The following is a 12,328-nucleotide window of genomic DNA, read 5'->3' as shown; positions in this document are numbered from 1 at the left end:
ATTGGATGGTCGCCTTTCACGGGCAAACACGTACACCGAACTTGAAAACCTTTAATCGCCATTAGACGAAGAAGGTGCGACAATCAGACCGCTCCGCCTTTAATGGAATTTTCTTACACGCAATTAGGTGGAATTTATTATTGTACATAGCGGTTTCTATCGTTCGCTTTTCAACGGTTATAAGCTCTATTGTTTGTAAATCTAATCGCCAGCGTGTTGCTACGATGCGATGTTACACCACACTGCGTATGGAGCTTTCTTTCGTTCCTGTATCATTGAATTAGGTTTTCCCATTGAAATGGGCGTCCCGCCAGAATCGGAACGCCTGTGTATCTCGCGAGTGTCTCTAATGATACCGAAAGATGTTTTAATCATGATCTGATTTGGCTTTCTGCGAACGTAGACGCTATAAGAGAATTCATTCTTTCGTGATCGTACGATGATAAATCCTCTTTGTCGTAGTATAGTACTTAATTGTCGTTCGAAATACAATTTTTGTAATTGTTTTATGCTTGCGGTGCTTCGAAGTACAAATACGTATTTTTAAATCGTGTATTATAGAAAAGGAAGAAATTAGACTATGTAGTACAATTAGCTGAATTTAATAAGTATCGAGTATCTATTTAATACTTGCGACTTATTATTGTGCATTACTAATAGAAAATTGTAAATGATTAAAAATGTTGAATTTTTCAGTCGAATATTTTTTTTGTATCGTGTATTTTTTTGTAAATATTGAATTTTCTGTGAATTTTTAGAATATTGAATTCTTTCAGTATATAAATCTTATTGCCGATTTGAGATCGCTATTATTAATAGTAATTTCTGCTTCATTTTCCTATTTCAATGTTTCTCCGAATTATCTTATTTCTTAATTTGTTTTACGTTTCTTTTCCTAAATTTTCAAGGTTTTGATTATCATTTCGCTTACTTTCGAATCACAAAATTGAAAGAATTTAAATTACAGAAGGTTCCTAGAACACGTGGAGGGAAATTTATTTAAAAATAATATTCTTCGTATTCTTCTATTCGTTTATTTCTTTTACAAACTTTCCTGTTCTAAGGATTCTAAGGAAGGTTTTCTAAGGAAACATTCATATCACATTTCGATAGTTACAAATACACAAAGCTATTTTCGATTTGTGAACCATCGATAACATAGATATCAGAAACTCGATAGAAATACTCAAAACTACCGACTATCAGAAAATAAGAAACGATTCGAAGCAAAGAATTCTTTCGTCTGAACGAATAAAAATAATATCCCAAACCTAATATCTCCGTATATGTTAAATCTATATAAATGATAAAAACGAACGTAAGTGAGTGCACGAGTCGTTGTATCTGTCCGCTTAAATATCTTCGAAAACTCCACCCTGCAGTTCCTTCAGTTGGTTATTGTAGATATACAAGAAGTTCCCTCTAACCAGACTCAGCCCATAAAGAGCACCGTTTTGTAGCGTTTGCAGCGGATTCTTCGAAATATCCAGAATACTCAAACTTCCTAAATTCTTGCAGGAACCTTTCGGTATTTCGTTGATTTGATTCTCATTTAACCAAAGGCGTTTCAATTGAGGCAGACCTTCGTAACTGTCGCCATCGATAGTCGTCAACGTATTGTTACTCAGATGCAAATCTCTAAGAGTAGGTAGATCGAAGGTTCCTTTTGGGATAGTCGAGATTTTATTTCCAGTGAGAGACAACGTAAATCTGGGAACATTGACGAAGCTAGCCTTTTCTAGGCTGTTTATTTCGTTGAAATCGATGTGAAGGAAGTCCAAAGTCTGAGGTAGATCCGAAAAAGTGTCGGCACTGATCTTACCCAGTTTATTCCAAGCCAGGTTCAAGTCTTTCAGACTCTCCAATTCCGAGAACGTACCCTTTTGAAGCTCTGTCAGACTATTTCGATGAAGATAAAGAGTAGTCAACTGTTTCAAATCGGAGAACGCCTGACGTTCGATATCTGTCAGGCTGTTTTTAGTAATAATCAACACCTGCAACGAATCCAACCCCTTAAATACGTTGTTCTGCAGTTTCTGAATCTTGTTGTTAGCCAGGTTCAGGTAGACCAGGCGAGGCAGATTCGAGAAAGCCGCGTCAGGAATGGCAGAGATCTGATTTGCCGCTAATATCAGCTCTGTCAGAGTATCGGGCAAACTAGAAGCGAACGAAAGGTTCTCCAGCTGATTTCCATTAAGAAACAGGGTAGTCAAATTGGTTTTCGCGAAAGCATCATCCTCCACTTTGTCTATGAGATTGTTTCGAAGATTCAGTATTTTTAGGTACTTGTTTTCGATCACCTGGCTCCAGATACCTCTGATCCTATTGCCCATCAGATTCACATAAATCAGATCCTCGGGAAGATCGTTCAGTAGTTCCTTGGTGATTTCTGTGATCTCGTTGTTCGCAAGGTCCAAAGAAACTAACGGAAGATATTGTAATTGGTACCATTTTTCGTGGAATCCTTTGATTCCTAATCCTCGCAGGCTGACAGATCTCTCCTTCTCGTTCACTGGTATCTCCAGACATCCATTCGCCACCTGTTTATTGTCTTCGAGTGGTTCTATAGATAGCAGTATGTTATTTGATATGCACAATTTTAACTTCTGGCCTTTCTTTATCGACGATTTCGTGTATGGCGCGAAATCCTTCAACACGTTACTCTCTGTCGCCTTTTCTATCTCTTTATCTATTCCATCGTTGGGTTGTTCGATATATTCTTCAGCCTTCACCTTCTCCAAATATTTCAACTCCTCGTCGTCTTTCAGGAATGAATTCGTGAATGTTCCCGTGCTTATGCTCCAAAGAACGTTTCCTTCTGTTAATATGCTGGTGGATTTCGTTAGACCGAACAAATGTCCTCTACGAAGATGTATTATGGGGTTGCAGGAAATGTTCAACACCTGAAGCTTCTCCAAGCGGATGAACAAGTTTTCGAGGCTGGTTAAGTTGTTCTGCGCTAAGGATAAGTATTCTAAGTTTGTCAGATTGGAGAACATGAATTCTGGGAGCGATTCGAGCGAGTTATTGGCCAAGTTCAAGGATTTTAGAGATGGTACGTTGTCGAAAGCGTTCTTTTCTAAGCGAAGAATTCCTAAGCCGGATAAATCCAGCTCGTCGATGAGTTTGTCATGGAATTGTACGTCTTTCAAGATTCCATCCACCAGTTCCAAGTTGTACCCCTCTAGCGTTGGATTCAGTGGCGCCGCTAACACCAATGGCAAGCACAGAAGAAGAAACATCCTTAGTACCTAGGGGAGAGAAGGATTTTATCGTTTAAAAAATGTTACTTCGTTACGATTGATAATCTTGTTGTCGATCTTCTATGATTCTCTGATTATCAGAAAACAGACTATCTGATCGAGCTTATTAGTTATTTTACTTTAAATGTAAAATATAATTAGCTTTATACCAGGTGCCGTCTTGCACGATAATTTTACCAATTAACGATATTAGTAAATTGTCGAGTTACAGGTTGTAAGTTACGTACTTAGTTTTTATAATTTTATAGTTTCGCGTTGAATAGGATAATCGGACGATTTATAATCCACAAAAATTGTTCGTTAAATTTCATTTGATCTGTTATCGTTATATCTGTAAGAAAATTTATCAACATGGATAATTTATAATTTATGACTCGTAAAATTCCATTAATAATATTTGCTTATTATTATTGCTTATAGAAATTTAATATATAATAAATTTAATATATCGATATAAAATTTGAGCCTATTAAACGTACAGTATCTAATGTGTAACAATGAGTGGATGACATAACGTGTAGATGTGTTATGGGACGATTCGTGGAATTGTATTTTTTGCAAATTTTGAGATATAGGGGATCGAAAAAGAAATTTTATCTTCTTGGATAAATTTTATTAGGAATTTTTAACGGATAGAACCGAAAGAAAGTAGAACAAAGATACAAAAAAAAAAAGGAATTTCGTATTTATAACTGCGAATTAAGCGTTTAAGAAATTACCAAAGCGAAGCGAGTAAAAACAAAGAAACATACATGGGAAGTCTACGCGACCAGATTTTGTTTTTCTTCATTTCCCTCTCTTTTTATGGAAATGAGATAATTTATTTCACAGCTCCGTGTTATGTTTGCACGAACATACCAGTAATATTATCGCGTCAGTAGAATATACCGACGTTGCTTTTAGCGAAAGACGTGAAAGAGGAATGACGTTTAACACGTTCTGAAATTTGTAAAATGGTATTTTTTCGACTGTTTTATGAATCCTCCTGGTAACTCCGGGATTGTTGAAATTACCATAGCCCTTCTTTTACATCTTGAAGGAAACTTGCATTACGTATGGAATAACCGGTTCTACCACTTCTTGAAATCAAAGTTACGAAGCTCCGTTTATTTGTTTTCAACGACTTTTCTTTTTAAGTTTGAACAGCTTTGTGTTAGTAAGACGAGATGCTAGTCCCTGGTAAGTAATTGCGACGCGACGAGCAAAGTAAAGTCGCAGGGTGATATAAAGCTGAAAGCTGCGCGAATAAGGCTGTAAAATTTTATTACGAACTTTCAAACTTTTGCAATAATAATTCCCTTTTTATTAAGATTGATATTTTATAGATGAATGTCGCGTTTTCGTATTATGAATGAATAATAATGCAAGTTTTTATATTATATATTTATCTTGATAAAATATAATTAAAAACTTTTTTTTTTATAAGCTTTCAACAGCTTTCTCGTCCGTCTGATTTTTTTATGACTATCCCGCCTTTTTTTGCTGTTTTCTCCTTCTTTCCTTATCGGTTTTATGCGTCTTACGTTGTAAAAATTTATACGTTTCTCCTACAACATACGTATATCGTATATTTATAAAATGGTAAAAATCGTTAGGATATATAAAATTTAAAGCATGATATACACTAAAAATTCTTAATCCTTAGCCATATACTACTAATACACTTATTAGGGAATTAAATTTCTTCGTATAAAATTCTTCTTCTATTATATTATTGTAACATTTTATAGTATAATAGCGTTTTTCGAAAGCTCACTATTGCCATCGTAATTACTGTAATATTTAAAATTTCGTCTGAAATTTCACTTTACTATGAGGTATATAATCATAAAAGTCACTTTTAAAATTCGTTTTCTAAAAGACTACCATTTGTAACTGAGCGTGAATCGCACCAATTAATTACATTTTAAATATTTTTAATCAAATACTTCGCTTCATTCCGATAGTCACTATTACTGTGCTCAAGATTTCGCTTAAAATTCTTACCGTAAATTCTCTGCATTTAGATAAAAATAATTGTTATACTTAATTTTCTAAGTAACTATAATCATGGAATTATTTCGAGTGTAGATTTCCTTAAGAGAAACACAGTTTTATCTTGAAGAAAATTTGAAAAGTCTTATGTAACAGTATCCAAAGCAACAAAAGTAGGAAAGAAAAGAACGACAAATTGACGTAAAAAGAAAATGATTTTTTAATCACTTTACATTTGTTGTCAACATTCTTTTACGTAGCTTACTTTGGATGCTATTACAAACATATTCTGGTGGAAATTCGGTCTCGTTCGAAAAGCAAGAGAAATCGACAAAAAATATGTTGACCTTTGGAAGTACAAAAACGTCGGACTTCGGGTGTTTCCTTCTCGTAATTAATTGGTAAAAGTAAGCAGGTATTTTCAGGGTATAATACATTTTTAAATAAAATGTCTTCGTAATCTTAACAAAGTGTATGCAAAGATACCTACATAAGATACCGGCCAAAAGTTCGAGATCGCACACGTGTTCCATAAAATCCAAGGATTTAAAAGAAAGTCGAGTTGATCTTCCGTTTAATCTTTGAAAAATGCTAAGATACTTTCCTTATAACTACTCTTGAACTAAAGAAAATGACTAATTTCGAATTAATAATAACAAAATTAGCGACAGATTTATCGCAACTACGATCGACAAAGTGGATCTAATTTTTGAACCGCCGGAATATACGTTCTTACCTTCGCGATAAACTCCGTTTATTTTAGTATATAATCCAGTATACGATAAATTTTCAAATAAATGTCTCGCATTGGCAACGAACAAACTTTACAATATCCGGGAATTCCAGGAACCACGTCAAAAAGGAAATACAAATATTAAGTTGTCCGAAAAGTATGTTTCTTTCGCAAACGTGTTTTTTTATAACAGTGCACCTCCATACAAACGTGAAACCAAGTATGTGAAAGGTCGCGGTGTTTATCTCGACAGAACGAAATGGATCGTACGTAATTCGGCAAAATAATATAAAACGTTGTGCGTCTATTATTTCCTCATAAAACGAAAGAAACTTTTCGGACAACCTAATACATAGCGCGTGCAATCGTCTATATACTCTGGAATACGATGGATTCTCGAATAAACGTGATCGCATGATCGCAGGAAGAAGCATCGTCCATCGCATGAAGGACGTGCATTGTCCTTCTTACCAGTCCTACGATCCACGATCTATCGGTATTCTAGAAACCGCGTATTACAGTATAATTTGCCCTGAAGTAAATGTTTCGCCATCATATAGTAAAAAGAAGCTGCGTGACGATATAGTTGCTTACCTGAATGAGATCCGCGGGCTATGGAAATTCTAAAAACCGTGTACTTAGAACCGTAGACCGAAAAGGACTGTAGCGTTCGTCTACTCCTGGAACGTAGTTCTCTCGCAACAGGATTCCTTGGGACACGGCAATCGCGAAAACAGGTCTTGCAAGCTTTTATACCCCGTGGATTTTGCGTGTGTTCGAGGGTTCCATAGATCTGTGCACGCACGCGTCGCCATGTATGTAAGCATCAGGATTGAACAGTCTGAGTGGGAGGTGATGTTAAAGAGGACAAAAAGAGGAACGAACGTTCATGGAACTTCGTTAAAACTGGTAGCTATTAGAGACGAAATCTCGTCACGTATCGACTGTCAGGGAGCAGGAAGAAGAGTGGACCGAAGTTACGCTACGCGACCTTCCTTGAATCGAACCGAGTGTATTATTAATTCTAATCCATTCGAGCAACCAGACTCTATAGATTTTCCCAATCTATTCGAAACAATGGCTTCTGTTGGGCTGTTCGTTGTTTCCTGCAGATTTTCTACTTGGGTTCTCTAAATTGAATCGAGAAAGACGCAGGTAGATTGCAGCATCGCCGTTGGTTCGGGGTTACGAGCTTGCTTGAATCTTGCAATAGATTTCCTTTCCTTCCCTTTTATATTTTTATACTGTTACGCGAGTGTAGTTTTAACGAGAATAGGGGAATGACTTTGAAAGTAGTGTTTCACAGTGCTGTCGTTGTGAATTTGACGTTGGCCTCGTGCAACTTCCATGGAATTAATTTCATATGGGAAAGAAGTAGGGAGTTCAGTTAAAAATTCCACGTTATTTTTATGAAGAGTTTTATTCGTATGTGATACGTGGAATTTGAAAAATGTCGATATATTAAAAAAAAAAAAAAAGGAAATGTATCAAAGGTTTTAAGGTAGAAAGGTTTTAAAATAGAAGTAGTAAACGTGAAAAATAAATTGATAAAATGTGAGTAACAATTAAAGAACGAGGCAAGTGAATTACAGTGTTGAAACAAAAATCCAAGTTCCTAAAGACTCTTCATCTTATTCGCCAAGAGAAAGTAAAACGCATTATAAAACGAATTTTATGTTGCCACGCAGGAATACTTAAAGAATGTAATTTACTCGTTTATACATACATAGTAAGTAGTGTAGTTCGATTATTACGCTGACAGTGAGTGAAAAATATATATATAAAGAAAGAAATGGAGTCGTTGACGAATACCATGATTTACGTTCCACACATGGAAACGTCGCGTAAAAATAGGAAGAACACGCTTCTTTTATCGATAAGCGAAAGAAGATATAAAGCTTTATATGGATTATCGTACGATCTTCTTTTTATATTAACAATAATCTTTTGATATGTTTTTATTATTTCGGCTTATCTTCTTTTCCATGTCGCGAGAAGATTCATTTCAAATTCCACGTGCGGTCGAGCACTTATTACGGTGTGTACTGTAAATTCTTAAAGTCGTAGGAGTCGTATTTCGTACGACGTCTCGCTCGATATTCTCTACGAGAATATAGAAAAATTTGACGAAAGCGAAAAAAGAAAAAGAAGAACGAGTGGTACGGAACGTGCATCTTGAACGATAATTTTCCACGATAAATACTGTCCACAGTTCAAAGTACACGCCTTTGTAATCGAACCCGTAGCTTCCAGTTTCGTAAGAAAATAGTTCGAACAGAAAGTGAAGATCATAAATATTTAAAGTACCCCTGGAAACGCTTAGAATACAGATGCGCTTAAAGTTTGTAAAGAAATACGTGCACAGGAAGATACCATGCGTTCCGATCTTCTACTATTTTATCAACGTTTGTTTGTAGTCGTTACGTGAAGTGATTTCATAAACGAGTCATTTCGATGTGAAAAATTGTTCCGCGTAAATGTCAGGTATGATAAACAAATATTCGAACCGTTACCGTGATATTTTATTTGGAAGATATCGTTACGTGCCTTCTATTTGGAAGAGAAGATAATTTACATATGAAATTAATACGTAGAGAATAAACGATTAACTGGTTTAATGTATTCTAGAAACTATCCAATTTTATAGCTATTTGGATACTTTAGTTGACTTGTGGCTGAGGGTATACAAATGAACGACGAGTTAGTAATTACCAGAAGAGGCAGTTACTGTATTTTTGTGGAATCGGCACATTATACATCTAAATTACATATCGAAAGTATCTATTAACGTTATATACGTGTACCACTCATGTGCATTTACTGTTTGAATATCATTGTTTTTATTACCGTTGGCAGTTTAACTGATATCGATTTGGAAGAAGCTTGTTAATCTGACTCATAATTCAGAAATTAGATAAATAATAAAATAATGGCTTTCCAAATTCATTCATTCATAATCTTGTAACTGAAACACACATTGTCAAAAGTAAACAACTGTCCAAGCGATTACTCGATTAAATACTCCCAGTCAATAGAATTGACAGTCTCTTTTCTGCTTCTTCCTAGACGAGACTTTTAAGAGAAATTTATTCTATATTTTTAACAAAGATATTATACGATAAACTGTTGGATAATTTTACTAAGAAATTATATGTCATTATTTTAAGTACACTGATGGGCGTTAACTAGTTAATTATACGGATGGTCATCGATGATGCACGTTACTTCACGATTTTATAGAATCATTAAAGAAAGACGAATGTCATTGGCTAAAAAATATCGCAGTATAAATAATTATGTAACATTGCAAAATAAAAAGCGTGTTATTCAACAGTAGAATATTTGTGTTACAGCATAAAGTTAAGTATCAGGACATTATTTGTGGTTTTCAGAGCAAAAACTATAAAATCCTCGTTGTGGTCGATGTGTTAAGATAATATGCTTTAGATAATTGTAGTAAATGACGAAAGAAGCATATAAGAACAGAAGAAGAACAAAGAAAGAAGCAGAACATATCAACGAATTCGCTATATTTCAAGTTTCATATGATTTTAATGAAATTGCCTGGAAATTTTTATGGCGATCTAATTGGCAACAAATATGTTGCAACAATGCACTATCCAGTGAACTAGACAGAGTTTTTGTACAATTTTACGAGTATATTCGTGATAGATCAGTTAAAAATGTCGTAATTAATTTAACGAGTAGGAGTCATTTTAACAAACTTTTATAGCGCATTTAAAACGATTAATAAATGGAATCTGTAAATATATAAGTAAATATCAAACTTTTGGACTTTATAGCTTGTACTACTTTCGTGTCTCGGAGAAATTGTAATAGAAATGTAAAATTCAGCCAGTTTCAACCGTATGAAGCAATATTATCGAAATTAAGTGACTACACTTCAGCGATTTTCATCACCAAATATATCTGTCGCTATTTTTCATTTTCATATCAGAATATATAATTAGCGTTTAAAAGCCATACAGGTGTCACTTGATGAAACTGATCAGTTCGACAAACAGGCTTCAAAAAAACAATGGAAAATTATTCATTATTATTTCGATTTAGACTCGTTTATTTTTTCCCAGTGTCGCACAGGTAGACCACACATAATGTAATACACAGGTAGACAAATAAGTGGATTTGGCTAAATTTATCGATCGTGTGTTCCAAAAATTGTATACAAGTATAAATTATTGCTTCTCTTATGGGAATATAGAGAGAATTAAAAAATGGAATAGTTCATTCGTAATCAAACTCCGCATATACTTATTTACGCTGATACTTCGTACCTTGTATGAATATATTCAAGCATACCATACAGTGAATACTATATAGCAGCCAGACATAATTATAAAATGTCAATATTAGGAAATATAAATCGAAGAAGAACCAACGCCTCGACCATACACCAACACGTATATCTCTGTTCCGTCGAAAAATATAAATATTGCCAAATGATGAAGCTATGCATTCGACTAATACAAATCTACATATTGACTTAATTTCTCTATTCAATTAAACGTTAAACCCACCAATTCTCAAGCCACGTATCGCTTCGACGACACCGCGCATTTAAATATGGAGATAATCGAAGATCGCCGTATATTCAGCCAACTAAAAAGTTCCACGACCAAAACTACACCTAATAAACTCACCTAAAACTAAAAGCAAATAAGACATAGCAACACATAGTGAAAATAGCGAAACCTACAAGTACGTAGATCCAGTGATTTGACTCGGTTCGACAAGCATCCTCGAAGGTACTCGTCTGTCTAGAAATAAATTCTTGGTCGGCAGGCGGTATTTCTACGACCAATTTGAAATGTTCGTGACCAGCCAGGAGGGACGGTAGAGTCCTATCCTCGGGGTCGACGTACTTCCGCAAGTGGAAAAAATGCCACGTCGCGGAGGTGAGAACCACTGGATTGCAGCGGATCGCGGTTATTACGCTGTTACAAGGGTAGGCGAAAAGTTTCGAGTAAACCTCGTTGCTCTCTCACGGTGGTTGTATATATACCGCGTGTATACGTTGTACGTAAAAGGGAGAAAAAAGCTTATGTCCGATACGTTTGGACGGCGTCGAGTTAATTAAGTTTGAGCGTACGCCGCGCTCGAGATCGGATGCGGCGCATCGAAACATAGCCGAAGGGCTTCGAATACCGAAAGGGTCTGTGAATTATCTTCCGCCAACGATCGTTTCTCGTTTTTCTTGCGCGGCACGCTCGTGAGAATCGCTTTATAATCGCAGAGCGGAATGAATGAATCGCAAACGTTTCGAAACAGTCGGAGAAACAGATTTACGCGAGAATTACACAGGTTTCCCCGGGTTTTATGCTGATGGTTGCTCGACGTTGTTGAATGTAGTTGGTAGTTTGGTGGATACACTTTTCTCGTGTCGGTCAGCGTGTCAGAACGATAAGAGAATTTTAATTTGCTAATCGGATCTGTTATCTACAAATGTGTACGATCGTGGAATGAAAAGTTCCTCTTTGGAAGCATCTAAATCGGCATCACGTTCATATCGAAAAATGAAATCGGATTCCAGATGTATGGTATGCTCGTAGAAATACTTGAAAATTTACTAGAAACGCCTTCCATTAGGAGATAATATATTTTGAGGATCATTCGTTCTTCGTTTTTCGTTATTTTATTACATCGTTAAAGGGACGAGGATATGGAATTATTCAAGTTGCATTAAATATTTGTTGCAAACATGTTCGCAGTAAATTGTAAGTTCTAACGTTATCACGGTAGTTGTATCTTTCGTAGTTTTACGAGTTGATAACACACGTATACAGGATCATGTAAATATTAGAACTTTTGTAGGTAACTTTTATGAATATATTGTGTGTATTATAGGAAACATTTTGAAACTTTATCGACACTGTTACGACTATATTGGTAAAGTTTGAAACAAATATTGAAATATACGTAGAAATTACAATATGTTTGGAGCAAGTATACGTTTCGCAGAGTTACAAAAGTACTTAAACAATCAATTACCCATTATATTAATAAACTTCAATATTCAGTAGGACCATATTGAACATTTATTATATACAGGGTGGTTGGTAACTGGTGGTACAAGCGGAAAAGGTGATTCTACGCGAAAAAAGAAGTCGAAAATATAGAATAAGAATTTTTCGTTTGGGGCTTTGTTTTCGAGAAAATCGACTTTGAATTTTCGCTCGGTACGCGTGCACTTTATCGCGTCTCGATATAACGAATCTCACTGAAGATCGTTGTCTCGATTGACGTTATTTTTTTAATTTTCTAAATTTTAAATTTTTAAATTTTTAAATTTTCAAATTTTTAAATTTTCAAATTTTCAAATTTTCAAATTTTTAAATTT

The 12,328-nt window shown here is 35.2% G+C and overlaps 2 protein-coding genes across 4 annotated transcripts in view; one reads left to right on the top strand and one right to left on the bottom strand.

The window, feature by feature from the left end:
- The window catches only part of LOC100740069 (heparan sulfate 2-O-sulfotransferase pipe), a 113,443-nt gene that overhangs the window by 2,269 nt on the left and 98,846 nt on the right, over positions 1-12,328 (top strand). The gene's annotated exons all lie outside the window — the stretch shown is intronic.
- Positions 1,019-12,328, bottom strand: part of LOC100740310 (leucine-rich repeat-containing protein 15-like) — a 30,393-nt gene continuing 19,083 nt past the window's right edge. For 2 of the 3 annotated variants that reach the window (XM_033323315.1, XM_012390908.3), the window contains exon 2: positions 1,019-3,251. In XM_033323315.1, the coding sequence (XP_033179206.1) occupies positions 1,353-3,242 (1,890 nt within the window). In that variant the 5' untranslated portion in view covers positions 3,243-3,251 and the 3' untranslated portion in view covers positions 1,019-1,352. Of the gene's footprint in view, positions 3,252-6,564; positions 6,717-12,328 lie in introns of those variants that run through there. The other variant, XM_024370698.2, reaches the window with a different exon arrangement.

Source organism: Bombus impatiens, unplaced genomic scaffold, assembly GCF_000188095.3.
Source record: "Bombus impatiens unplaced genomic scaffold, BIMP_2.2 scf_0899, whole genome shotgun sequence".
In the NCBI taxonomy this organism is placed as follows: Eukaryota; Metazoa; Arthropoda; class Insecta; order Hymenoptera; family Apidae; genus Bombus; species Bombus impatiens.
This window is presented reverse-complemented; position numbering and strand designations above follow the sequence as displayed.